The sequence below is a fragment of the Cimex lectularius genome, unplaced genomic scaffold (genome assembly GCF_000648675.2).
Source record: "Cimex lectularius strain Harlan isolate CLEC.00 unplaced genomic scaffold, Clec_2.1 scaffold330, whole genome shotgun sequence".
NCBI lineage: Eukaryota > Metazoa > Arthropoda > Insecta > Hemiptera > Cimicidae > Cimex > Cimex lectularius.
Genome location: NW_019394173.1, coordinates 418,040 through 443,041, shown reverse-complemented (window position 1 = coordinate 443,041; position 25,002 = coordinate 418,040). Strand labels below are relative to the sequence as shown.

General features: G+C 36.6%; 1 protein-coding gene across 1 annotated transcript in view; it reads left to right on the top strand.

The window, feature by feature from the left end:
• Nucleotides 1-9,359: 9,359 nt before the first annotated feature.
• Nucleotides 9,360-25,002, top strand: part of LOC106663239 (ATP-binding cassette sub-family G member 1-like) — a 38,072-nt gene continuing 22,429 nt past the window's right edge. The window contains exon 1 of the mRNA XM_014387924.2: nt 9,360-9,476. Within this exon, the coding sequence (XP_014243410.1) occupies nt 9,416-9,476 (61 nt within the window). The 5' untranslated portion in view covers nt 9,360-9,415. The remainder of the gene's footprint in view (nt 9,477-25,002) is intronic.

Here is a 25,002-nt window from a genome sequence, read left to right as displayed (position 1 = left end):
TGTCAGTGAATTTGTATTCTATTTTGCTTTCATTAATTAGAGAGCCAGAGAAGAGAATCCCAAACTTTCTAGTTCATAATGTAAAAGATCATGATTAATTTTATCGTTTTTAATACATTTTTTTATGCGAAGCAGATCAGGATGATGAGGAACGACCGAATTAGAAATATAACTGAACTGAAAGTCATTCGCTAATCATTACGGTCGTCCACCTTTTACCAGATTCTCAATAATTGACTGATGACGCAGCGTTCCTTGGACAAGTGTAGCGCGTTTAATTATAATTAAATCATGATTTTAATTAATTAGGATTTGGTTTTCGCCCGAATCTTTAAAATACCCCGACTTCTTCTAGGGTCTGCCTATTTTTCTACGTTATCATAGGTGGAATGTTCATCTAGGATTTTTGGCCTTCTTTTCTCTATTTTTTAAAATGATTATTCGGAAATCGTGAGATGCGGTCTGGTGTGATGTAGGTTGCAGAAAAATATTTTTTTATCGTGCACGTTTCGACCTTTATTGAAATCATATTCAGGGCCTGGGATTTACATTTAATTGTTTACATTTAACAAATATATGTTGTCGATATTGAATTTGATTAATGATATTGGCGTAGCTGCGACTGAGTTGAAGTTTTTTTTTTTTTTTTTTGCCTTATGATCTTTGCATATTAGCCATGACAAATTCTTACATATATATTGTTCAAATTGGGGGTTATCGGGAAAAAACGGCCAGAGGCGACGGTGGGAATCGAACCCACGACCGCGGCGTGGGAGTCTCTCATGCTAACCACTCAGCTACCGTGGTCCCCCCAAGTTTAAGTTTAGTTCTGTAATTGATGCTGTGTTTATCTCTGTTGATGTAAACAATTTCTAAAAAGTTACGTTTATTTTTTTTTCTGTGTGTAATATTTTTGGATTGTTGAAGTCGAAATTGTATTTGTGTTCAAAATGGTGGGTAGCAAGTGCTGAAGGATTTTGCTTGGTTTTTTCAAAAGTCAGTGTCACTAGCGGGATTCGAACCCATGACCTTCGGCTAAATACGCCGCTGCTCTACCACTTGAGCTATCGTGACTTCGATCCACTCGGACACCAACTTCCCATCTCAACCTCACGCTCGTGACACTTACTTTTTTATCTCAACTAAAAACCTTAATTAACTAACAGCTGTTCGTTAAATATTGCTAAGCCAATGCGTTTGTCATAGGGTCATCAGCGATGACAGATGCACCAAACCCTATCTGCCGTCTTAATTGACGCTATGACCAGTTAATCTTAAGACACCAACTTTTTCATCTCAACCAGGACCTTACATAAAAAGAATAATTCCTTACCAATATTGAATCTAATTCAGAAAATCCTCATTCAATATTTCTTTTGAGTTAAATAAAACCGCCTATAATGAAAGAAAACTTCCCAGATTTACCGCGCCCCTAACAAAAGCGGGTCAAAGAACTGCAACAACAATACAATAATTTTTTTTCTTGGCTTTGCATCAATGCATCGACCATGCGTTTTCCTTCGGCGTCGCCGCGGTCTATAGAATTTACTATGTTTCTTTCACTACGTGTTGTTGCCTTTTATATTTTGATGTCATTCTTTTTTATAAAGGTCATTAAACTGTCAAATACTGGAATATTTTTAGTGTTGCTCAATATAGTTGCTATATTTGTTGGGACGCTACTCCGTGCTTTCTTAAATTCTCATATAATTCCTCTCTACATGTTAATATGACATGTTCCGGGTCGGCATATGTTTCTCTGTCACAGTCGCAATTTGAGTTTTCTATGAAGGATATTTTTGCTAGATGGTGCTGAAGTTGGTTGTGGTTAAGTTTAAGTCTGATAATGGTAATGAAAAAGTTCCTTGGTCTAGTAAGTCTGTGGAACCATGACTTGTAGGGAATGGCGGGTTGGATTCTTGCATAGTATTTCCCTTTAATTCGTTTGGATTCGACGTATTCTTTTTGCCAATTCTGTTTTATTGATATGTGCTTTTATATCGCATGTTCTTATCAATTTAAATGGGCTCCCATTTTTTGCAGCATCTTTCTTTTACCAATAGGTCTACTTCCTCGTTGTATTTATTTATATCGTGTGCTTTGACCCATATGAAGTGAACTTCTTCGCTTTTCCTCAATTCGGCAAGTACCCCTAGTATTTCCTCTATTAGTGGGTTTTTTGTCAGTTTTAACCTGTTCTAAAGCCGTTAGTACGCTAAGGCTGTCTGATAGGATGGCTGCGTCGTCGTGTGTTAGATTTTCTGCGGCTAGACACTTAAGAGCTTGTAGTATGGCAATGCTCTCTGCCGAATAGATGGTGGTTATTTCCGGAAGCTTCCATTTATGGGATAATGTGCCTTCTGTTGTCATTATTGCTGCGCCCGTTCCTTTTTCTGACTTTGACCCATCCGTGTACACAACTTTGGTAACGCTGCAGTTGCCTGTCTCTGCATTTAATCGCGTCTGGCTTTCCTGTTAGGTAATTTGGGTTTAATATCACACTCGGCCTAGTCACAGGTTTCCAATGTGGATATTGCCTAGGTCCTAATATTGATTTTCCTTCCTTTTACTAACCGCTTCAATTTCATGTGTGTCTAGACGGATGTGTAACTTTTGTTGGGTTGTGGATCTTAATCATGTTAGTCTTGTAGGAGCTAGTTTGTCAAGGCCCTAACCATCCCTAAACAATAATATTAATGCGTTACATTTCATTCATTCACATTGACGAAGTGCAATTTTCACCGCACCTAATTTCTTTATCTGAGACCTTTACCAGCTAAATAATGTATTGTTTATATTACAAATGCTCATATTGCAACAAAATTTCCAAACGTCCCAATCATGTCTCCATTCGCTAGTATTATCGTCTCAATCGTGTTCACCTTTCGTCCCAGTCGTCATATAAAACCAGTCATTTGTCCCAATCGTTCTGCAACGATGTCCTTCATGGCTTAGGGTAATAATTCTGTGAAGTAACCCTTTGGCCGTGTTTATTATTGTACGAAGAGGATGGTGAGATGTAAAGTTGAGGCAGCGATCTGTGTTTCTTGGTTTTTGATACCAATCTGTGATTAATGTTGTTTTATTACGAGCGTATCTAAAAATGGTTTTATGTTTTTGTTTTTTTAATTATATTTATTCTACATGTTTATTTAGAAATCGTGAGATGCGGTCTGGTGTGATGTAGGTTTCAGAAAAACATTTTCTTTATCGTGCCAACGTTTCGACCTTTATTGAGATCATCTTCAGGGCCTGGGATTTACAAACATTGTTTACATATAACAATTACATTTTGGATGTGAAAAAGTGAATTTATACAATGCAAAATATATATATTTCTTTATATATTCAATCAAAGTATTTGAAGCGGCTTGTGTTGTTGCGAATATAATGCCTATAGGAATAATAGGAATGTCTATAATAATAATAATATAGGAAAATAGCTCAACTTAAAAAATTACACGAAATAGTGAATAATGGTAATGATGAGCTTCAAGGCACAACATATGATAGACCATTGCAATATAAATAGTGGAAGCAGCCGGCAGATGCTATTGACATCCAGTATTTACATACTACCGAAATGGCCGATGGTGATTATATGTCTATATATACTGACGGAAGCAAATCAGAGGTTGGTGTAGGTAGTGCTTTTGTTTATTTCCAAAATGATTCAAAAATTTATGAAAAAAAAATACAGACTGCATCAGGCATGTTCCAATAATCAGGCCGAACTTTTGGCCATTCTGAAGAGCTGCTATGAAGAAAAAATCAGGAGGGAATATTGCCAAATTTATCATTTTAAGTGACAGTCAAGTGTCCTTAGAATCAATTATTAATTATGATAATCATGGATTTTTGCCTGAGCAAATAAGGAAAATTATTCAAACAGTCAAACAGAATGTTAATGAACAACTAGGCTCGGTGAAGGCTCATTGCGGAATAGAGGGAAATGAAGAAGCTGACAGACTGGCCAAATTAGCATCTACTGACGAGAGTTTGAATTTAGCATACACCAAACTTCCAGTCATCAATTATAAATAAACTTTTCAAAGAGAGCCTGGAAAAATGGCAAAATGCTTGGTCAAGTACAAATAATGGAAGGCAGACAAGAAAGTTCTTTCCCAAAGTTGCCGATAGATTCCAGCCGCGCATCCAACTACCCGCACCGCTAACCCACATCTTAACCTAACACGGCCCAAACAACAGCTATTTTTTCCGCTTACATCTAAAAGAATCTTCATCATGCTCATGCCTGCTTAATTTCCCAGTAGAACAAAGCATTAAACACCCAATATATGAGTGCCCACTAATAGAACCACTGCGTAGTGTTTGGACAGTGCCTACTGCAAGACAAGAAGTGGCCACCTGATAAGAAGGAGCTCGTGAAGAGAGAATATTATGAACATTTTGACACATTCATTAAAGCAATAGATTTTAATTTAATTTAGTTAAATGTTATGTTATTTGTTTATTTAGTTTTAAATTAGTTTCTACTTATTAACGTTATTTATTATTATTTAACAGTTTCAGTAATTGTCTTTTCGCCATAATATGAATCTGATATCCCAGTATATATTTTATATTTACGGTTATTGTGTTACATGTAATATTTTGTATGAAGCATGTAGAATAAATGTGTGGTGATTACTGACCGTTAATCGATATTTATTTAGAAATCGTGAGATGCGGTCTGGTGTGATGTAGGTTTCAGAAAAACATTTTCTTTATCGTGCCGTTGCTTTACTTAGAAATACTTTGATTGAATATATAAAAAAAAAATATTTTGCATTGTATAAATTCACTTTTCCACATCCAAAATGTAATTGTTATATGTAAACAATGTTTTGTAAGTCCTAGGCCCTGAAGATGATCTCAATAAAGGTCGAAACGTTGGCACGATAAAGAAAATGTTTTTCTGAAACCTACATCACACCAGACCGTATCTCACGATTTCTGAATAATCATCGACTATCGGTCACTAATCACCACACATTTATGTGTTTTTACAGATCCGTATAGTTTCGGGGGTGTTGGTGAGTTGTTTTGAAGTGATTTGTAGGTGTGTATATCAATTTCTTTTTGTTTAAGTTTTTCTTGGAGGAATTTGTTTGTCTGTTTGGTGAGAGAAGGGGTAGGGTCTGATTTGATTGTGCTGTATGTGTTTATGTCGTTGATAATTTTGTTTTCCTATACTTAATTTTTTTCCTTATACTCTTTTTGGTTGATTGCTATTGTTTGTTTTGTTTTATCAGCAGAAAGAATGAGTATTTGTGAGAAAAATCTTCGTTTTAGTGTAGGTTTGTTGAGATATGTTGAGTTGTTTTGAGGAGATTTTTCTGAAACCTACGTCACACCAGACCGCATCTCACGATTTCCGAATAATCATGGACTAACGGTCACTAATCACCACACGTTTTTTTAAATACTATGCCGGAGCGGTTTTCGATCGAACGACCTATTTCCATCTCGTTCCCCAGATCGGTTCCGTATCCTCATCTTTGCCCAATAGCCGAGCAGCTGCACAGGTTCCCCAATATCCAATATTGGATAATGTTAACAGGTGAGGATTGATTTCGGTTCAAAAATACTAGCTATAAACTCTACTTGTACAATTTTCGATCGTTACATACCATTATGTCATGAGAAGAATCGTGCTTCCACTTCCTTGAAATGCCGAGCCGTGGGAATTCAGCATGGCCTGGTTTTTTCCCATAGACAATCCTTTACATTTCTTATGTGAAGATTTTTCGTGCTTTCTGATGATGATGATGCTGCAGCTAAAAGAATAATGAGTTCTTCCTACGAGAAGTTATGAATATTTGTCCTAACTTACTTAAAACAACGTCAAAGGTTGTTATAAAGGTTATGATGATGCTGAATGTACGGTTATGTAAAAGATATGTAGAGATGTTGGCATTAGGAAAGGGGAAAAATGGTCATAATCATATTTATCATCTTTATGATCCGTACATAAACAGAGATTGAACACATTCAGATAAGTTAGAAATGTTTTTGTATAAAAATCTTAAAACAGCATACAAATGATGATGCTGATGAAAATATATCGAAATAAAAGTTTATGTCGATATTGCAGGTTGCATAGTGCCTATAAATTGCAAAATAATGAACCCTTTCTTAGAGCGGTTATGACGACGACAGTAATTACCCATAATTTTCTTAAAACAAGAAAAACTGGTTGTGATGATGAGGATGGTGGATGTACAGTTGGGAAAAAGGGAGAGGTTGTGATGATGATAATGAAAAAGAAGGTGAATATGCTTTCGTTTTTGTACTAATAGTATTCATAATTTTAATATAATTCATTTGATCTTTATAGTAATGTTCTTGTGGATGCTGATGATGACAACAATGATGATACATGTTGTACAAAAAGAGATTTTACGTTCACAAAAAATAATAACTTTCATTCATTTGATTTCATGGTGATTATGACGACGACTACAATGATATTATTAGCAATGATGATGAGGCAACAATGATGATGCAGATTGTGATGAAGATAATGAAAAAGAATGTGAAAATGCTTTCGGTTTTATAATAATAGTCCTCATAATTCTAATATAATTCATTTGATCTTTATAATAATGTTCTTGTGGATGCTGATGATGACAACGATGATGATACATGTTGTACAAAAAGAGATTTTACGTTCACAAAAAAAAATAACTTTCATTCATTTGATTTCATGATGATTATGACGACGACTACAATGATATTATTAGCAATGATGATGAGGCAACAATGATGATGCAGGTTGTATAATATATAGATTTTACGTTCACAAAAAAAATAACTTTCATTCATTTGATTTCATGATGATTATGACGACGACTACAATGATATTATTAGCAATGATGATGAGGCAACCATGATGATGCAGATTGTATAATATATAGATTTTACATTCACATAAAACAATAATTTCCATTCATTCATTTGATTTCATGACCAGGATGATTATAACGTCGACTAAGATGATGTCAGCAATGATAATAATGAGACAACAATGACGATAGTTGTTTTACATTCGCAAAATCAATCACTTTTATTCATAAATCTTTTATCTTTCATGATCAAAACAATATGACTACGACGACGATGATGTTGATGCCGTTATTGATAGCAACGATGATGACCACGATGATAATACAGTCAGTTCTAGACTTTAAATTCAGAAAACTCAATTATAAAATCTTTCGAGATGATGATGAGGACAATGACAACGATGATGATACAAGTTGTATAGTATTCAGATTTTACGTTCGCAAAAAACAATAATTTTCAAACATTCATTTCATTTCATGATCATGATGACAATGACGACGACTATGATGATGTTAATAGCGATGATGATGAGACAACAGTGATGATACAGGTTGAATGACATATAAATTGCAAACAGTGACTTTTATTGATTTATTGATCATGTTGATGCCAATATTAATAGCAATAATGATGAAGACGATGACTATATAGATAGTTCTAGATTTCAGAAAATTCAATTGTCCTTTCCTGATGAAGATGTTGATGATGACAACGATGATGATACCGGTTGTATAGTTTACATATTTTACATTCACAAAAAACAATCATTTTCATTCATTCATTTGATTTCATGACATGATTATGACTACGACGACGGTGATGTTGATGACGATGTTCAGAGCAATGATGATGCTGACGATGATTATATAGACAGTTCTAGGCTTTACATTCGGAAAACACAATTAGATCATCTTTCGTGATGATGATGTTGATGTTGATTGATCCAGGTTGTGTGGTGTAGAGATTTTACGTTCACAAAAGACAGCCACTTTCTTTCGTTCATTTAATCTTGCATAATAATAGCTATGATATTGACGACGACGACGACGACGACGACATTATGATACAGGTTGATGATGTTGATGCCACTATATAACAAAATTAGGTATAATTATAATTATAATCATGATTTTTGTAGTGATAATGAAAATTAACGCGATAATGATTATGGTGCGATGATGACGACGATGATTATACAGATAGTTCTAGACTTCAGATTCACAAAATTCAACTGTATATCCTTTCGTGATGAAGATGTTGATGATGATGATAATGACAACGATGATGATACAGGTTGTTTAGTATACAGATTTTACGTTCACTAAAAACAGCCATATTCTTTCATGCATAATGATGATTATTGTCATCATAACGACGATGTTGTTGATAATGATGATTACAACAAAGATGGTACAGGTTGATGATGATAATGACAACGAGGATGACACAGGTTGATGATGTTGATGCCACTATACACAACAAAATTAGGTATAATTGTAATTATAATCATGATTTTTGTAGTAATGATGATAATTAACGCGATAATGATGATGGTGCTATGATGACGACGATGATTATACAGATAGTTCTAGACTTCAGATTCACAAAATTCAACTGTATATCCTTTCGTGATGAAGATGTTGATGATAATGACAACGAGGATGATACAGGTTGTTTAGTATATAGATTCACTTAAAGACAGACACTTTCTTTCATTCATCTTTCATAATCATGATTATTATCATCATAACGACGATGTTGTAGATAGTGATGATGATGATTACAACAATGATGGTACAGGTTGATGATGTTACTATATAGAATAATATTTGGTATAATTGTAATTATAATGGCGATTTTTGTAGAGATGATGAACATTAAATCGATAATGATGATGGCGATGAAATTTTTTGTAGATTAAAATTTATGGCAATATAACATATAATTCATATTACAGTGATCTGATGTGAACTTGATAAATATATCTTATGATACAGTTGATGATGATTGGGTTGGTAGATGATGATTATGAAGAATAATGTGTACAATCCATTATAGTTCGTGGTCCGATTGAGTTTATCTCAACCAATACCTTTCATAAAGATTAATTAATTGAAAAAAATGTGTACAATGATGATGTTCTTGTAGAGTGGGGCGATTAACAATATCCAGAATTTCTTTAAGACAAATGTGCCATGATGAGATGATGATGTTGATAATGATGCAGGTTTTTGTAGGATATATTTTTGTTGTTAGTGCATTTTAGTTGGGTTTAAAAACATCACTTTTGACGTTTGAGTAGGAAAACGCGTACAGATGTCAAGTTTGACGAAGAAACGAATGGCCGATGATAAAGAGCGAGCCTTTGCGGACCACTTTAACCCGCTCTTCCCGTCCGCGCGAGATGTTAGGGTCGATAAACCCACCCCATCGGGGAACCGACCTTGGTCGCCGAGTCATCGCCAGCCGCCCTTCTTTTTTCTTTAGGAGGGGGTCCAGTCGGCTTCGCCGTGTGTACGCCGTCCGCGGGCAGCCAGTCCGTCACCTGACATGCACCCAGGCTGACATGGATATCGAATTCGAAGACCTGACGTTCAACGTCGACCGGGGATGGTTCAATCTGAAAGGTGAGACTTTTTTGCACACAATAAAAACATTTTATAGTTCGTGCGGTAGACTCGGATCTAAGACGAAAAACGGCGAGGATAGACGGTAAAGTATCCCCAAGTAAAGTGACTAAATGGCACTTTAAAAATAAAAAATACCTATATATAGAGATAAATAAATCTTCTCTCCTGATTTGACCAGAAATACACAAATCATTTTTTCTTAGTTGATTGTCGACATTGCCAGGCGGAAAAACAGCGAAGATGTGCAATCCCCGAAAAAGAAATATAAAAAATTTATTACTAATTTATAGCGTTTATTGAGAAAATAATAGTAAAACAGTTTCCCAGTTTAAGGACACATTAGGCGTTAGTAATTAGTGTTTTTAAGGCTAAAAATTAGTAAAATTCAGAAAGATTTACTATATGAATCAGTAGTTTGTTCTCTGAATTTATTTTTTAAAAATTTTGGTCATAATTAGGTATTGCTCTGCTTGCAAAGAGCGCTGACAGTGGCAAAACGTGATTTGCTGACTTGCTGGGGGACAAAAAAACAGCGAGAATAGGCGAACCTCATCGATAAATTAATCGAAATTTTGTCTTTAGAGAATTTTTTTTGGGGGGGGGGCGAATCGCTCTTTAATCAAAACTCGGCTTTTACCAAAACAGGACGAGATTACGCGGACCCCCGACCGCGACTTTAAAGAGAACAAATTTGCGATGGTATTGTTCTGAGAAAATCCAATTAAAGAGAAAAATTCATTTAGGCAGCTGTCAGCTATTGAACCGCCAGAATAGATATTAAATTCTCCGCAAATTAGAAATCTATTAGATTTATTTTTATTATTGAAGTTTCGAAATTTTCAAAAAACCCTCTATAAAAATCAGAACCTGGGTTATGTAAAAAAAGCCATAATTGATCCGAAGTTCACTAATTTTTACCGAAATACAAAAATCCTCCATGAATTGTTAGAAGGAATCAGCTGTTTTTTCAAATGATATTTTGAAGCAATTAAAATTCGACCACCGGACTCTTGTGCTAGTAAAGACTGATCTATTTTCTAAAGACAGCACGGAGGGAAAAATTCGCTTGATACGAAAATTTCAATGAGATTCCTTAAGAAAACTTATAATACAATTACAACTAATCATAGCTTTATAAAATTCAATAAATTTCTACTTAAGCCCAATCATATTTTGATAATAAATATTTACATAAAAATGGGCGAAGATCACTCTTGTGAAAGGTTTTCAAAAAAAAAAAAAAAGGGCACGTGACAATTTTTCCAAATTTTACACCAGAGCACAAAACCCGTCCCAATTTTCACTAGTTCATTTTTTTTCTGATTGAAATAATACAAGGTGATAAAATGCAAGTAGGATTTTATGATTCTTTAAGAATTTACAGCTTGCTTTACTCTGGCGGGCATGAACCCTTTCATCGCTGAACTCACGGATTTTCAAAAAGCTTTAAGTTAAAAGTGATCTAAAATTTTGTATTTTCTCGTAAAAATTTCCAGTAAAAAGTAGAATTTTCTTCAGAATGTCTTCTATTTTGAAGGCACTCAAAAGCTTTTTTTTTTTTTTTTTTGAAAGCTGAAACCGTTTTTTAATATTTTTAATTCTCTGTTCTGCTTGTTCAAATCAACTATGTGAATATACCATTTTACAGCATTTTTACGTAGATTGCAATAAAAATGTAATAAAAGCTGTAAAATTGATCAATAACCAAAAAATTTCTACAAACCATTTTTACTCCAATTTCAATTTTTTCCAATTATTTGCAAGTAAAATAGGTCACAAAATTTTTTAAAATTAAAACATGAAATTTCATTTTACCACCTCACCTACCATCTCTTTCCTCAAACCCTAGAAATTTTGAAATAAAATTTTTTATTTCGTTAAATTCACTAATTTCGTGGTCCGCTTGACCAATTAATACATTACAATTAATTAAGGTTTTTAGTTGAGATGAAAAAAAGTCTGGCACGAGCGGGATTCGAACCCACAATCTTCGGCTAAGATCGTGGGTTCGAATGCCGCTCGTGCCATTAACTTTTTTCATCTCAACTAAAAACCTTAATTAATTGTAGTTATTTATTTCAATTTAAATTTATCTATTTTTTGAACCCTACAATTTTTACGATTTTTAAGAAGTCAATCTCGGAATATCGGATTTAAACGACTTTAATTCAAAAACGGCTGAAAGGTGTAAATTTTACCTACCTTTAAAGAAGAACGTAGCTTTTTAACAACATATGATCATAAAAATATATAAAAGATTTTTACAAGAAAATACATAAAATAAGAAAATATTTTTGTCAGAAATTAACCTCATTTTGTTAGTAAAAATAATAATCCGATTAGTGTTTGATAGAGTTATAAAATGCATTTGACAATTTTCTTTAAAAATAATGTGTAGTGATTAGTGACCGTTAATCGATAATTATTCAGAAATCCTGAGATGCGGTCTGGTGTGATGTAGGTTTCGGAAAAACATTTTCTATAACGTGCCAACGTTTCGATCTTTATTGAGATCATCTTCAGGGCTCAAAGTGTTTGTCTTCTGTGTAATTGTGCCATTCTTGCGTGTCCTGTCGATAAAGAAAATGTTTTTCTGAAACCTACATCACACCAGACCGCATCTCACGATTTCTGAATAAATATTTTCTTTATCGTGCCAACGTTTCGATCTTTATTGAGATCATCTTCAGGGCCTGGGATTTACAAACATTGTTTACATTTAACAAATACATGTAGGATGTGGAAAAAAGTGTATTTATACAATGCAAAATATATTTTTTATAATCAATCAAAGTATCAGACAGTAATTTAAAAAAAGGCATTCTAAACTATGGCATTCATTAAGATCTGTTGATCAATGTTCCAAAAAAAGTANAAGATCGAAACGTTGGCACGATAAAGAAAATGTTTTTCTGAAACCTACATCACACCAGACCGCATCTCACGATTTCTGAATAATAATTTAAAAATAATTATCGACCTCGAAATTATCAGCCAAAAAATTAATTTACACCGATTTCCGCGAAAGTCGATATCTAAGGGGTTTATAACGCTAAAATCACGACAATGAGGTGAAATCCAAATTTTGACCTTTTTTTGACCTACTCTGTTTACAAAATTTTTGTTAAAATTTGCTCAAAAAAAGCAATATTTTGTTGATTTATCTTCTTAAATCATGCATAATTAGAATATTCTGCGTCATAAAACATATTTGATTTATCTTAACCAACAATGAAATTAGTACACCAAAAATAATATATAAATATAAATTTTTGTTTGAATTTAAATTTATCGATTTTTTTCAACCCTAGAATTTTTCCTATTTTTAAGAAGTCGTTCTCGGAATATCGGATTTAAACGACTTTAATTCAAAAACGGCTGAAAAGTATAAATTTTACTTACCTTTAAAGAAAAAGAACGTAGCTTTTTAATAAACACTCGTGTCGAGAGCCCCCAAAAATCGAACCAGGGATAAAGTACTATAAGCAGTACAGCTGCAGTGCTCAGGGGGGCATGAACTCCTCCAGTTCCTGGTGTCCAATGAAAAAAAAGTGTGGGGGTGAGTCAGGTCTTTCAATAAGGAAAACTTAAGCGAGGACTGAGCCCAGATAAGCAATCATCCCGATGCGTCCTTGTTTCTAAGGAAGCTTCTCTAATTGAAGCAAGCGTAAGCCATCGGGCATACCAGGAGGACTTGGTCCTGATAACTTTAAAATTTTGAAAATAAATTAGAATTGAAGGTTTTGAAGTATATACGTAAATCAGGTCAGTAGTTTCTAAATAAATCATATAGTTTGGTGTAGGGTTAAGAAGAGCAAATAACTTACGACTAAAAATCTTTGGAATTTCTCGTCTTCTTCGTATTGTTGGTAGCCCCATGGCAACCGTAACAGATAATTGACATACCGAGTTGAATACATTAAATTTCAAGTGGATCGAAACCACTTCCTGTTTCATCAATTGGGCCCAGGTTTTACAGAGAGCAAGCTTCGCATGTGATATTTTATTTTTCGGATGGTCTGACCAGTGTAATTGAGGGGGTGATCGTAACTCCAAGGCTATGTATTTATTTATTAATTTCCTCGTAAAATCCATGTAATTTTAAAAGGGAACATGTAGAAATATACGCCAATTTAGTGGTGGAAAAACTTAAGATTTATTACCTGTTTGGTCTAACCAACGTAGTTCTAATTTTTCTAACAGTTTAAGTATTTTCATGTATGTTTCGTATATACAATCTTTTTTTTAATAAATTAAAGGCTGCAACCTTATTGGTCATTAAGCCTTCAGTCTTTGCAAGTCAACGGCGCAGCCCGGCCCCCTCAGAGCGAGGCCCCCGCAGACCCCGGCGTAGTGGCAGCCCCAGGCCTGGAAAGAACGGAACCCCACGGTTCTCTTGCAACTGATGCTTTTAGTCTTAATATTGCGCGCAGGACTTTATCGAGGAAGGGTCGGTGTCTAATCACCTCTAAGCTCGCTGGAGATTCCTTGACCTCAGAGTCCGGGGCGGCACCCCTCAATCCAGCCCAAGACCGACCAGCACCCGAGGTCCCGCGCGGGCGTCGCCAGAAGTCAGCCGCACCACACCGCCAACATGGGGAACCAGCAAAGGAAACAAGAGTTGAGGGGATGGGATATTAGATTTTATCAATTAGTTGGATGTCTGTTAAGAAGTTAAAAATTTTGTTTATTGATGTTGAGTTGTTGCTTAGTTGGAGGTCTTTGGGAATCTGATGGAGGGTTCTTTTAGAGGTGTATAAAGGACAATCTATTAGGATGTGGGATATTGTGATGGTAGTTTTACAGAGTGGACATATAGGTTTCTTTCAAGGAGGAATCTATGGGTGAGTCGGGAGTGACCAATTCGAAGCCGGGTTAGGAGGGTTTCTTCTTTTCGGGAGGGTCTAGAAGAGGATTCTCATTTCTTTACATCTTTCTTTATTGCGAGGAGCTTGTTTCATGTGCAGGCACTCCATTCACACTTCCATGCCCCCCAGAGCCGCCTAAAGTGATAGCAGAGGTCACTGAAGGGGACCCCTCCGTGAGGAATACCACTCAAGGCTGCCTCTCTCGCCAGGTCCGCTTTCTCATTTTCAGTTATTCCAGCGTGGCCTCCATTTGAATAATACTTCTACACCTTCGTCTTGATATTGCTTTAACTTTGCAAGAATATTGTAGATGTCTGGGTTTAGGGAGAATGTGTTTTTTAGTGTGGCGAGTGCTGAAAGAGAGTCTGAACAGATAATTAGGGTGGTACGGGACCCATTAATGATGTTAATTGCTTTGAGTATAGCTAGGAGTTCAGCAGTAAAACTAAAGCAATGGAGATGTAGGCGGATATACTTGTGACTCACAGACAACAGCAGATCCAGTTCCATCCTCAGACCTGGATCCGTCAGTGAAAACAAAAACTGCTTCTGAATTCATTCTTAAATATATACAGTGGGGTACGATCCTTATTGTAAGATGAGAGTGAGTAGCAAATGGAAAGAGTGGGCAGGGTCCATGGGGGAATGGGGGATGTAGGCGATTTTTGGACGTGAGGGACTTCAATTTTGTAATCTGTTAGTATGTGGATTCTTAGTGGGAAGGAAAAACGTGGGATGTGCCAGTCAGGAAAGTTTGTAAGAGGGCGTCCATTTGTAAAAAAGTAATGGAGAGGGTGATGGGGTGTGGATAGGATTTTGGCAAAATAGAAGAGGTCAGACATGCGACGTCTATGTTTTATTGGGAGTTCACCTGGGTCAACGTGTATGCTGTTTACGGGCTAGTACGAAAGGCACCAATAGCCATTCTCAGGCCTTGAAAAATTGGATTGATGATTTCAAGTGTTTTTTCACTGGCTGAACCATATGCAATCGATCCTTACTCAATCTTAGATTGGATAAGAGTACAATCTTTGTCAAGCCTCCAACGATGGCCCGAGGATCAAAAACCTTTCTGTTACGTCAAAGTCCACGATGACAAAAGTACAAGCTAATTTTTCTCGTTAAAAAAAAAGATAATGACACGTTTGTTCCAGTATTCTTTTTCCTCGTCGTCAAGACGGCTAATTAGTACGCACGGTCTCGCTGTTTTCCCGTCCGATACGAAATCTCGATTGCGAAACAGAAGGATTTGCATGCAAGTAAAATGTCCCCCCCCCCCCATGTGTTAAAATGCCCAGTATCGGTGTTTTTAAATGTTCGGCTTTGATTAAATTGCACTGTGACCTTAGAATGATAAGGATGGTATTTTTGATTGTTGTTCACCAGATATCCGCCGACTTGGTTTGAGATAAGAACGTAGAAGTAGATTGGTCGGGGTGTAATATGCCGCGCCCTTTAAAGGTGCCCCTACACTATCAAGCGGTTTGATCAAATGCTTCAACCTCCGATTGATGGGAGCTTCAAGCGTGCTTCAATCAACCCTTCAATCTTTCGGTCAAAACTCCCTCGACCCTCATCAGTGGAAGCCGTGAAGTGGAGCATCATCAGTTATTAAAACAGGTTGATCATTGATAACAGTGAAAGTGTATAATCTAACGCTTCCTGATTTTCTAAGCACTTATTATTAACGTCATCAGCATACATGACATCGTTTTATTTCAGCAAAACATTGCTACAATTTGCTTAGTTTTTATCAATTTTGTGGATGCTTTTCTTCAAAAACTGGGATTTTTTTCATCCAATTCACTACGAATAAAAGCGATTCATTCGTTTATACGTTCAGTCGATTTGACCATCCATCTGTTTAATATTACGTTATTAATTTATATTGTACAAACGCCAGACACATTTAGAGGGAGAGATTCGCTAAAGAACTCATTTATATTGATTTTTATCGACAGGGGGTTTATCCCCATTCGCCCTAACTTAGTTAACAAGACAAGAGGATCTTTAACGTCCGCACCTGGCTCATGGCCTTATCGGACGTTTTGATTCTCAAGATGAGAGCTGACGCACCTCTGCATACGACGGAAAAGAGTTACCGCCGAAGCATTGGTGTAGTGGTGTCCCGGCCCTTAAGGGTCGGTAGCCACGCTCTCCGCTTGTCCACTCCGAATGGTTGGGCCCGCATTATGCGTCGAGTCGTACGCCGCACGCGAGGGGCTAACGGGCCGAAATACATCAGCGCGCCCCCCCTCGCGTACTCCCTAGATAGAGAAGGCGACTCTATCTCTCTGACTGTAGAGGTTCCTCTAGCGTAGAAACTTTCGGGAACGCCCCGACAGCGGTTTCGGATTATAGTGGGATTGCTACACCCCCTAGATGAGCACTGTCTACGGTAAAAATTCTCTTATCGAGCTCAGCCTACAGCTGCTGCACGCATTCGAGGGACGCCATAGGTCTAGCCTAGGTGGTCCGATCCTTCGCTTCCCCAAGGGTACCACGCCGGTCATACGCAAAGCATACTCGAGTCAAAGACGCCGATTCACTACCCTTTTCCAATCGCTTACTTACGCATTCGAGGGACTGTAGCATGATCATGGCGTCCTCAACGCTTACATGCTGTCGTCCGGTCGCAACGTCTCCCGTGAGGAACGGGGGGTAATACATTGGCCATAGGCAAGCTTCACGAAAGGTCCCAGATAGAAGACAGCCTCTGTCTAAGTTCCCGCCAGGGGCGTCACCACAAGCCACCACGAATCCGTTCCCAATTCGGGGTACAGATGGCCAAACAACCCTCCCCCGTCTTTGCAGACAGGATCTGGTGCACTGGCCCTCGTGTGGCTCGCCCCTGCCGACCCTCAGGCCGACATAAGACAGCTTGTGCTTTAGAGAGGTTGCCACGCCCTCTGGGCTGCACCATTATTTTGTGCCCGGATACCCCCATTGTAACCAAGGGTTAGGAGGGGTCACAGGATAGAATGAAGGAATTCGGATTGAGAAAAAGGGGCCGCGGAAGAGAACACGAGGTGAGCCATTTCGGGGTCTCGAGTCTCAACCACATTATACCACCCGTTGTCGCCGTGGTTCCATAGAGTGGGCCATGACTCCCAGGGTGGGTGGGTATCTTATAGAAACAGGCACCTCGATAAAACCTTCATAAAAAATGATAATACTGTTACAAATGTTTTTTTCCTTTTGCTCCACAGCATGGATCAGGCCGCCCCAACCGCCATTGATAGGTGCTGTTGGATGAGGATGCTAGGAAGCAAGGTTTTGTACTCCCCAGGCACTGCAGCCTTCTGGCTTATTGTACTTTCCTAGTACCCTAGTTCAGTGCAGTAGACTCAATCCTGCTCCTTAGAAGTATCAGGTCATTGACTGTCGCTGCTACAATTTCATTATCTAGGTTTTTTCTGTTTATTAGGTTAAATCTCCTTTGAGCCGATGCGTCGAGTTACCCTTTACTTTCCACAATTCTGGACAATCACGATATAAATCTAGCAACGAACTGATGAACTCCCGCTCCGAGTTTTCAGGAAGCGCGGTTTCGGTAGTGGACGCCATGACTTCCGAGTGACTGACGCAATGCTTGATGAAAATTGCCCTACACTATCAAGCCGCTTGATCATCTGCTTGAGTCATTCAAACTTCCTATCAATCACCGTCTTTTCAAGCGTCAATCAGGTTTGTACACTATCAATCACGCTTGATACAATCGATTTACTCAAGCATTTGATCAAGCCGCTTGATAGTATAGGGGCACCTTAATAGCTATTAGGGAATGGGGGATTTCTCTGCCTAAAGCACACCGGTGAGTTCTATTTCATGAAGCAATTTGATTAGTAGGCCTGGTTTCAGTGGTTGAATCTCTTCTAGGTCACATTGTCCCAAAACACTTCCTCCTGGCAATTGTAGCACCACAGTTTGTTAGTAGTATCTCTGCCTCCTTGCAGAATCTGCTTGTACCGTCTTGGATTATTTCAACCTTATTTAAGTGTCCATTTAGTTTGCTGTGTCCTGTTAAGAATCCTATTAGGATTCGCAGTTTTTTCCTTCTTCCTTTGACACATTCTGTAACTCATTTCCTTCCGAAATTTGTTACGAGATTCTTGGATTGTTTGAGTCCAATGAGTGAATTCTATTGTTCCTTCATTTTCTTTTTGTTCTTCTGTCTGATACAGTCAGAAAAAAAATGAACTGGTGAAAATTGGGACGGGTTTTGTGCTCTGGTGTAAAATTTGTAAAAATTGTCACGTGCTTGTCCGGTCGCAACGTCTCCCGTGAGGAACGGGGGGTAATACATTGGCCATACGCAAGCTTCACGAAAGGTCCCAGATAGAAGACAGCCTCTGTCTAAGTTCCCGCCAGGGGCGTCACCACAAGCCACCACGAATCCGTTCCCAATTCGGGGTACAGATGGCCAAACAACCCTCCCCCGTCTTTGCAGACAGGATCTGGTGCACTGGCCCTCGTGTGGCTCGCCCCTGCCGACCCTCAGGCCGACATAAGACAGCTTGTGCTTTAGAGAGGTTGCCACGCCCTCTGGGCTGCACCATTATTTTGTGCCCGGATACCCCCATTGTAACCAAGGGTTAGGAGGGGTCACAGGATAGAATGAAGGAATTCGGATTGAGAAAAAGGGGCCGCGGAAGAGAACACGAGGTGAGCCATTTCGGGGTCTCGAGTCTCAACCACATTATACCACCCGTTGTCGCCGTGGTTCCATAGAGTGGGCCATGACTCCCAGGGTGGGTGGGTATCTTATAGAAACAGGCACCTCGATAAAACCTTCATAAAAAATGATAATACTGTTACAAATGTTTTTTTCCTTTTGCTCCACAGCATGGATCAGGCCGCCCCAACCGCCATTGATAGGTGCTGTTGGATGAGGATGCTAGGAAGCAAGGTTTTGTACTCCCCAGGCACTGCAGCCTTCTGGCTTATTGTACTTTCCTAGTACCCTAGTTCAGTGCAGTAGACTCAATCCTGCTCCTTAGAAGTATCAGGTCATTGACTGTCGCTGCTACAATTTCATTATCTAGGTTTTTTCTGTTTATTAGGTTAAATCTCCTTTGAGCCGATGCGTCGAGTTACCCTTTACTTTCCACAATTCTGGACAATCACGATATAAATCTAGCAACGAACTGATGAACTCCCGCTCCGAGTTTTCAGGAAGCGCGGTTTCGGTAGTGGACGCCATGACTTCCACCGAGTGACTGACGCAATGCTTGATGAAAATTGCCCTACACTATCAAGCCGCTTGATCATCTGCTTGAGTCATTCAAACTTCCTATCAATCACCGTCTTTTCAAGCGTCAATCAGGTTTGTACACTATCAATCACGCTTGATACAATCGATTTACTCAAGCATTTGATCAAGCCGCTTGATAGTATAGGGGCACCTTAATAGCTATTAGGGAATGGGGGATTTCTCTGCCTAAAGCACACCGGTGAGTTCTATTTCATGAAGCAATTTGATTAGTAGGCCTGGTTTCAGTGGTTGAATCTCTTCTAGGTCACATTGTCCCAAAACACTTCCTCCTGGCAATTGTAGCACCACAGTTTGTTAGTAGTATCTCTGCCTCCTTGCAGAATCTGCTTGTACCGTCTTGGATTATTTCAACCTTATTTAAGTGTCCATTTAGTTTGCTGTGTCCTGTTAAGAATCCTATTAGGATTCGCAGTTTTTTCCTTCTTCCTTTGACACATTCTGTAACTCATTTCCTTCCGAAATTTGTTACGAGATTCTTGGATTGTTTGAGTCCAATGAGTGAATTCTATTGTTCCTTCATTTTCTTTTTGTTCTTCTGTCTGATACAGTCAGAAAAAAAATGAACTGGTGAAAATTGGGACGGGTTTTGTGCTCTGGTGTAAAATTTGTAAAAATTGTCACGTGCTTTTTTTTTTTAAACCTTTGACAAGAGTGATCTTCGCCCATTTTTATGTAAATATTTATTATCAACATATGATTGGGCTTAATTAGAAATTTATTGAATTTTATAAAGCTATGAATGGTTGTAATTATGTTATAATTTTATGTATTATGTTATAATACAATAGAGGGGTGGTGGTGATAACTTTCAAACTCAAGAAACGTATAACTTCTTTTTAAAAAAAGTCCTATGACGCAGAATATTCTAATTTGGTATGATTTAAAAAGATAAGTCTACAAAATACTCCTTTTTTTGCATATTTAAAAAAAATTTGTAAACAAGGTAGGTCAAAAAATGGTCAAAATTTGAATTTCACCTCATTGTCGTGATTCTAACGTTAGATATCGACTTTCGCGGAAATCGGTGTAAATTAATTTTTGACTGATAATTTCGAGGTCGATAATTATTTTTAAAGAAAATTGTCAAATGCATTTTATAACTCTATCAAACATTAATCGGACTATTATTAAAATTTTAAAAAAGAAGTTAATTCCTGATAAAAATATTTTCTTATTTTATGTATTTCTTCTTTAAAATGTAGGCATAATTTATACCTTTTAGCCGTTTTTGAATTAAAGTCGTTTCAATCCGATATTCCGAGAACGACTTCTTAAAAATCGGAAAAATTTTAGGGTTCAAAAAATCGATAAATTTAAATTCAAATAAAAAAATTTATTTCAAAATTTCTATGGTTTTCTAGAGGTGGTAAGAAGTTAATTCCTGATAAAAATATTTTCTTATTTTATGTATTTCTTCTTTAAAGGTAGGTAAAATTTATACCTTTCAGCCGTTTTTGAATTAATGTCGTTTCAATCCGATTCCCAAAACGACTTCTTAAAAATCGGAAAAATATTAGGATTCAAAAAAATCAATAAATTTAAATTCAAATAAAAAAATGTATTTCAAAATTTCTATGGTTTTCTAGAGGTGGTAAAATGAAATTTCATATTAGTTTTAATTTAAAAAAATATGACCTATTTTACCTGAAAATTGTTTGGTTAAATTGGAGAAAAAATGGTTTTTAGAAATTTTTTGGCTATTGATAAACTTAGACTGCTTTTACTACATTTTTATTTCAATCTACATCAAAAATGCTGTAAAATGATATGTTCACATAATTGGTTTGGGTAAGTAGAACGGCGAAATAAAAATATTAAAATACGGAAAATTGCAACTTGCAAATTGTATCGATTTTTTGACCCCCAAAATTTTTCTAATAAGAAGTTATTGGAATATAATTCAAAAACTGGTAAAAAGATTTTAACATCAAACATACCTATTTGAAAGAAGAAGATTGTAGCTTTTTAAAGACCATAAAAATACATAAAAGATTTATATAAGAAAATGCACAAAATAGGATAATTATTTGTCAAAGATAATAAAAATAAATTTTTTAAATCTCTAAATAACGATATATGCTCGTTTAATTAAATTTGATTTATACTTATAATTTTTATTAATATTTTAGTTTATACAACGTTTTCTTAAAAATCGGAAAAATTTTAGGGTTCAAAAAAATCGATACATTTAAATTCAAATAAAAAATTTTATTTCAAAATTTCTATGGTTTTCTAGAGGTGGTAAAATGAAATTCCATATTAGTTTTAATTTTTTTAAAAATGACCTATTTTACCTGAAAATTGTTTGGTTAAATTGGAGAAAAAATGGTTTTTAGAATTTTTTTGGCTATTGATAAACAGACTGCTTTTACTACATTTTTATTTCAATCTACATCAAAAATGCTGTAAAATGATATGTTCACATAATTGGTTTGGGTAAGTAGAACGGCGAAATAAAAATATTAAAATCCGGAAAATTGCAAGTTTCAAATTGTATCGATTTTTTGACCCCTAAAATTTTTCCAATAAGAAGTCGTTATTGGAATATAATTCAAAAACTGGTAAAAAGATTTTAACGTCAAACATACCTATTTGAAAGAAGAAGATTGTAGCTTTTTAAAGACCATAAAAATATATAAAAGATTTATATAAGAAAATGCACAAAATAGGATAATTATTTGTCAAAGATAATAAAAATAATTTTTTTTAATCTCTAAATAACGATATATGCTCTTTTAATTAAATTTAATTTATACTTATAATTTTTATTAATATTTTAGTTTATACGTTTTCTTAAAAATCGGAATGGGTGAAAAAATCGATAAATTTAAATTCAAACAAAATTATATTTAAGGGTCTCTAAAGATGCTAAAACGTACGTAAGTTTTGAAGTTGCAAAAAAAAAAAATTGGCGAAACCACGGCTCATTCACAAGAAGCGCGGATACGAATCCGATATTTTGGAGTGGAGAATCACCAAAAAAGTTAGGTCCAAATCCATGACAGATCAACCTGGTCGTACCCTTGTTAAGTTTCTATTTTTTTCCATAAAAGTACCTTTACCTTACACTGAACCTAAGCAACCGACGCCCCTGAATATAGTCTTTATCAGCTTAGTTTAGTGTTTAACATGGCTTATTGGTCCGCCTGGTCTCGTCGTTTAAAATAACGTAACTACCGTTATCGCTGAGTTTGAAACCATAATTTATCCTTTATCAATTCAGACTGATCTAGGTCCGTTTGATCTCGCTGCTTTGACACAGAACTGTGCTCAAGCAGAGGTCACCACCGGTTTAAAAGTCCTCCTAGACTCAAACCTCTCGAAATAGACCACTACTGAGAATGTATTCCATAACTGCATCAACCTGGCGTAAAAGCTGGAAAAAGTGGGCGTGAATGTTGAAATGTCTGTTATAGAACAAAGGTTTCACAAATAACTAATAGACGTGTTGCCAGCGTAGATTTTTTCTTTGCAATCTTGTTAGATAAGAGTGCCGTGTGGGCAAAACGGGGTCTAGGTCGGTCTCGGGGTGATATTCTCTCTTAAATATTCCATAGGCAATTTTAAAACATAAAAAACAGCCGTCATTAGAAAGAGGATTTGACCAATTTTGTCGAATTGTGTAACGATCAACTGGGTAGATTTTTTTTTCATAAATTGTCGCCCTTATGTAATTATTAAAGGCTGTGACAACGTAAATAGCATGTTAACCGTTGGAAGAAGTCCTGCTTTGTTTACCAAAACTGAATAACAAAACCTTGAAATTTGGAAGCGTAATTTTAGATCAAAATCATTTACGAAGGCCGACCAGTCGGTTTTACTTTTTTTTAAATCAAAAAACGCGGAACGAAATCTGAACGATTTATTCCCGTCTAAATCTGCTTAAAGGAGCTCACTTGGCATTAAAAAAATGCGGGATAAAACAGGCTATTGATCTATTTTAACAACCAAGAAAAAATACATAAAATTTCACACTTCCTGTTCAGTTCAACATATACGTGGGTTTTTAATCCTGCTTTGGTAGTAACATTACCCAACAAGGAAACTCGATTTTGCACACAGCGATACCAGGCGGACCAAGGGACAAATTCAATGTGTCTAAGATATCTAACTCTTGCCCGAATATGTTTCAGTATAGAAAATACAAAAATGTCTCTATTTTGCAATGAGTGTATATAAAAATTTTGCCATAGGACAATGTTTGCCTTAAACAGCGACACTTGAATGAAGTACTTGTCATTTGCCCGTGGGTCAGTCATGCCAAGAGGTGGGACGATTCGAATTGTTTAGTTTGCATGAAACTAGGTTTAATTATCATCTATCTGGTTTTATATTCCCACTGATGATAAATCCCGTAATTAATCCGGGAAACGTCTTATTTTCGCCCGCCCGACCTTCTTGGAGTCGGCCATCGGGGGCCGTTGACCCCGAGCAGTCGGGGTTTTCGATGCAGTTGCAAAATCCAGGATAATCCTCCTCTCCTTGGGATAATCGCCCGTTATTCAACACACCGTGTCAGTTGTGAGGACCGAGGAAGCACTGCTGACCCATTGAAGAGTGAAAGTGCCTAAACCAGTTGTAAACCTTGAACGGCGGAGTGGGCGGCATGGCAAAACCCTCGAAAATTTCAAAAACCGGAACCAACCGGCGGGACTTAAATCAAGCACCCCGTGGTTAAGTATTTGCATCAACACTGTTAGATTACATTCAATTAGTTATATTTTTCTACACACCAGAAATTGACACGTCAACACACACATTCATAACATGCCAACATAACTAAATGATTTACTCGCAAGCGCACTCATTATACTGTAATCGTATCAAAATAATTAGGAATTAGTGGAGTAGTTATTACACGTCAGTATTTTTAACAGTCGGGATATAAAAACATTATTTATTTTACTATATAAATTAAGCAGCACATAAACAAACCAGATACGAACAAAATATAAACAAAACCTGACCATGCCCAACAAGATTCAGACACGCCCACTTCGATGTCATAGACAACAGACAAGTTTTATTAGCCACTTTGATCTTATTGGATAATGGAACAGTTTTATTAGTCATTTTGATGTCATTGAACAATAGATTATTCACGCCCTCTTTGATGTCATTGGACAATTGACAAGTTTTATGAACCACTTTGTTGTCATTGGGCAATGGAAGAGTCTGATTAGTCACACCCAATTTGATGTCATTAAACAATGAACAAGTTTTATTATTCACTTTGATGTCATAGGATGACGTCAGTTTGATTAGCCATGCCCACTTTGATGTATGCCATATGTCAATGGAGCAGTTTGATTAGCTACACCCGCTTTCATGTCATTGGACAACAATCAGTTTGATTAGGCACGCCTACTTTGATGTCATT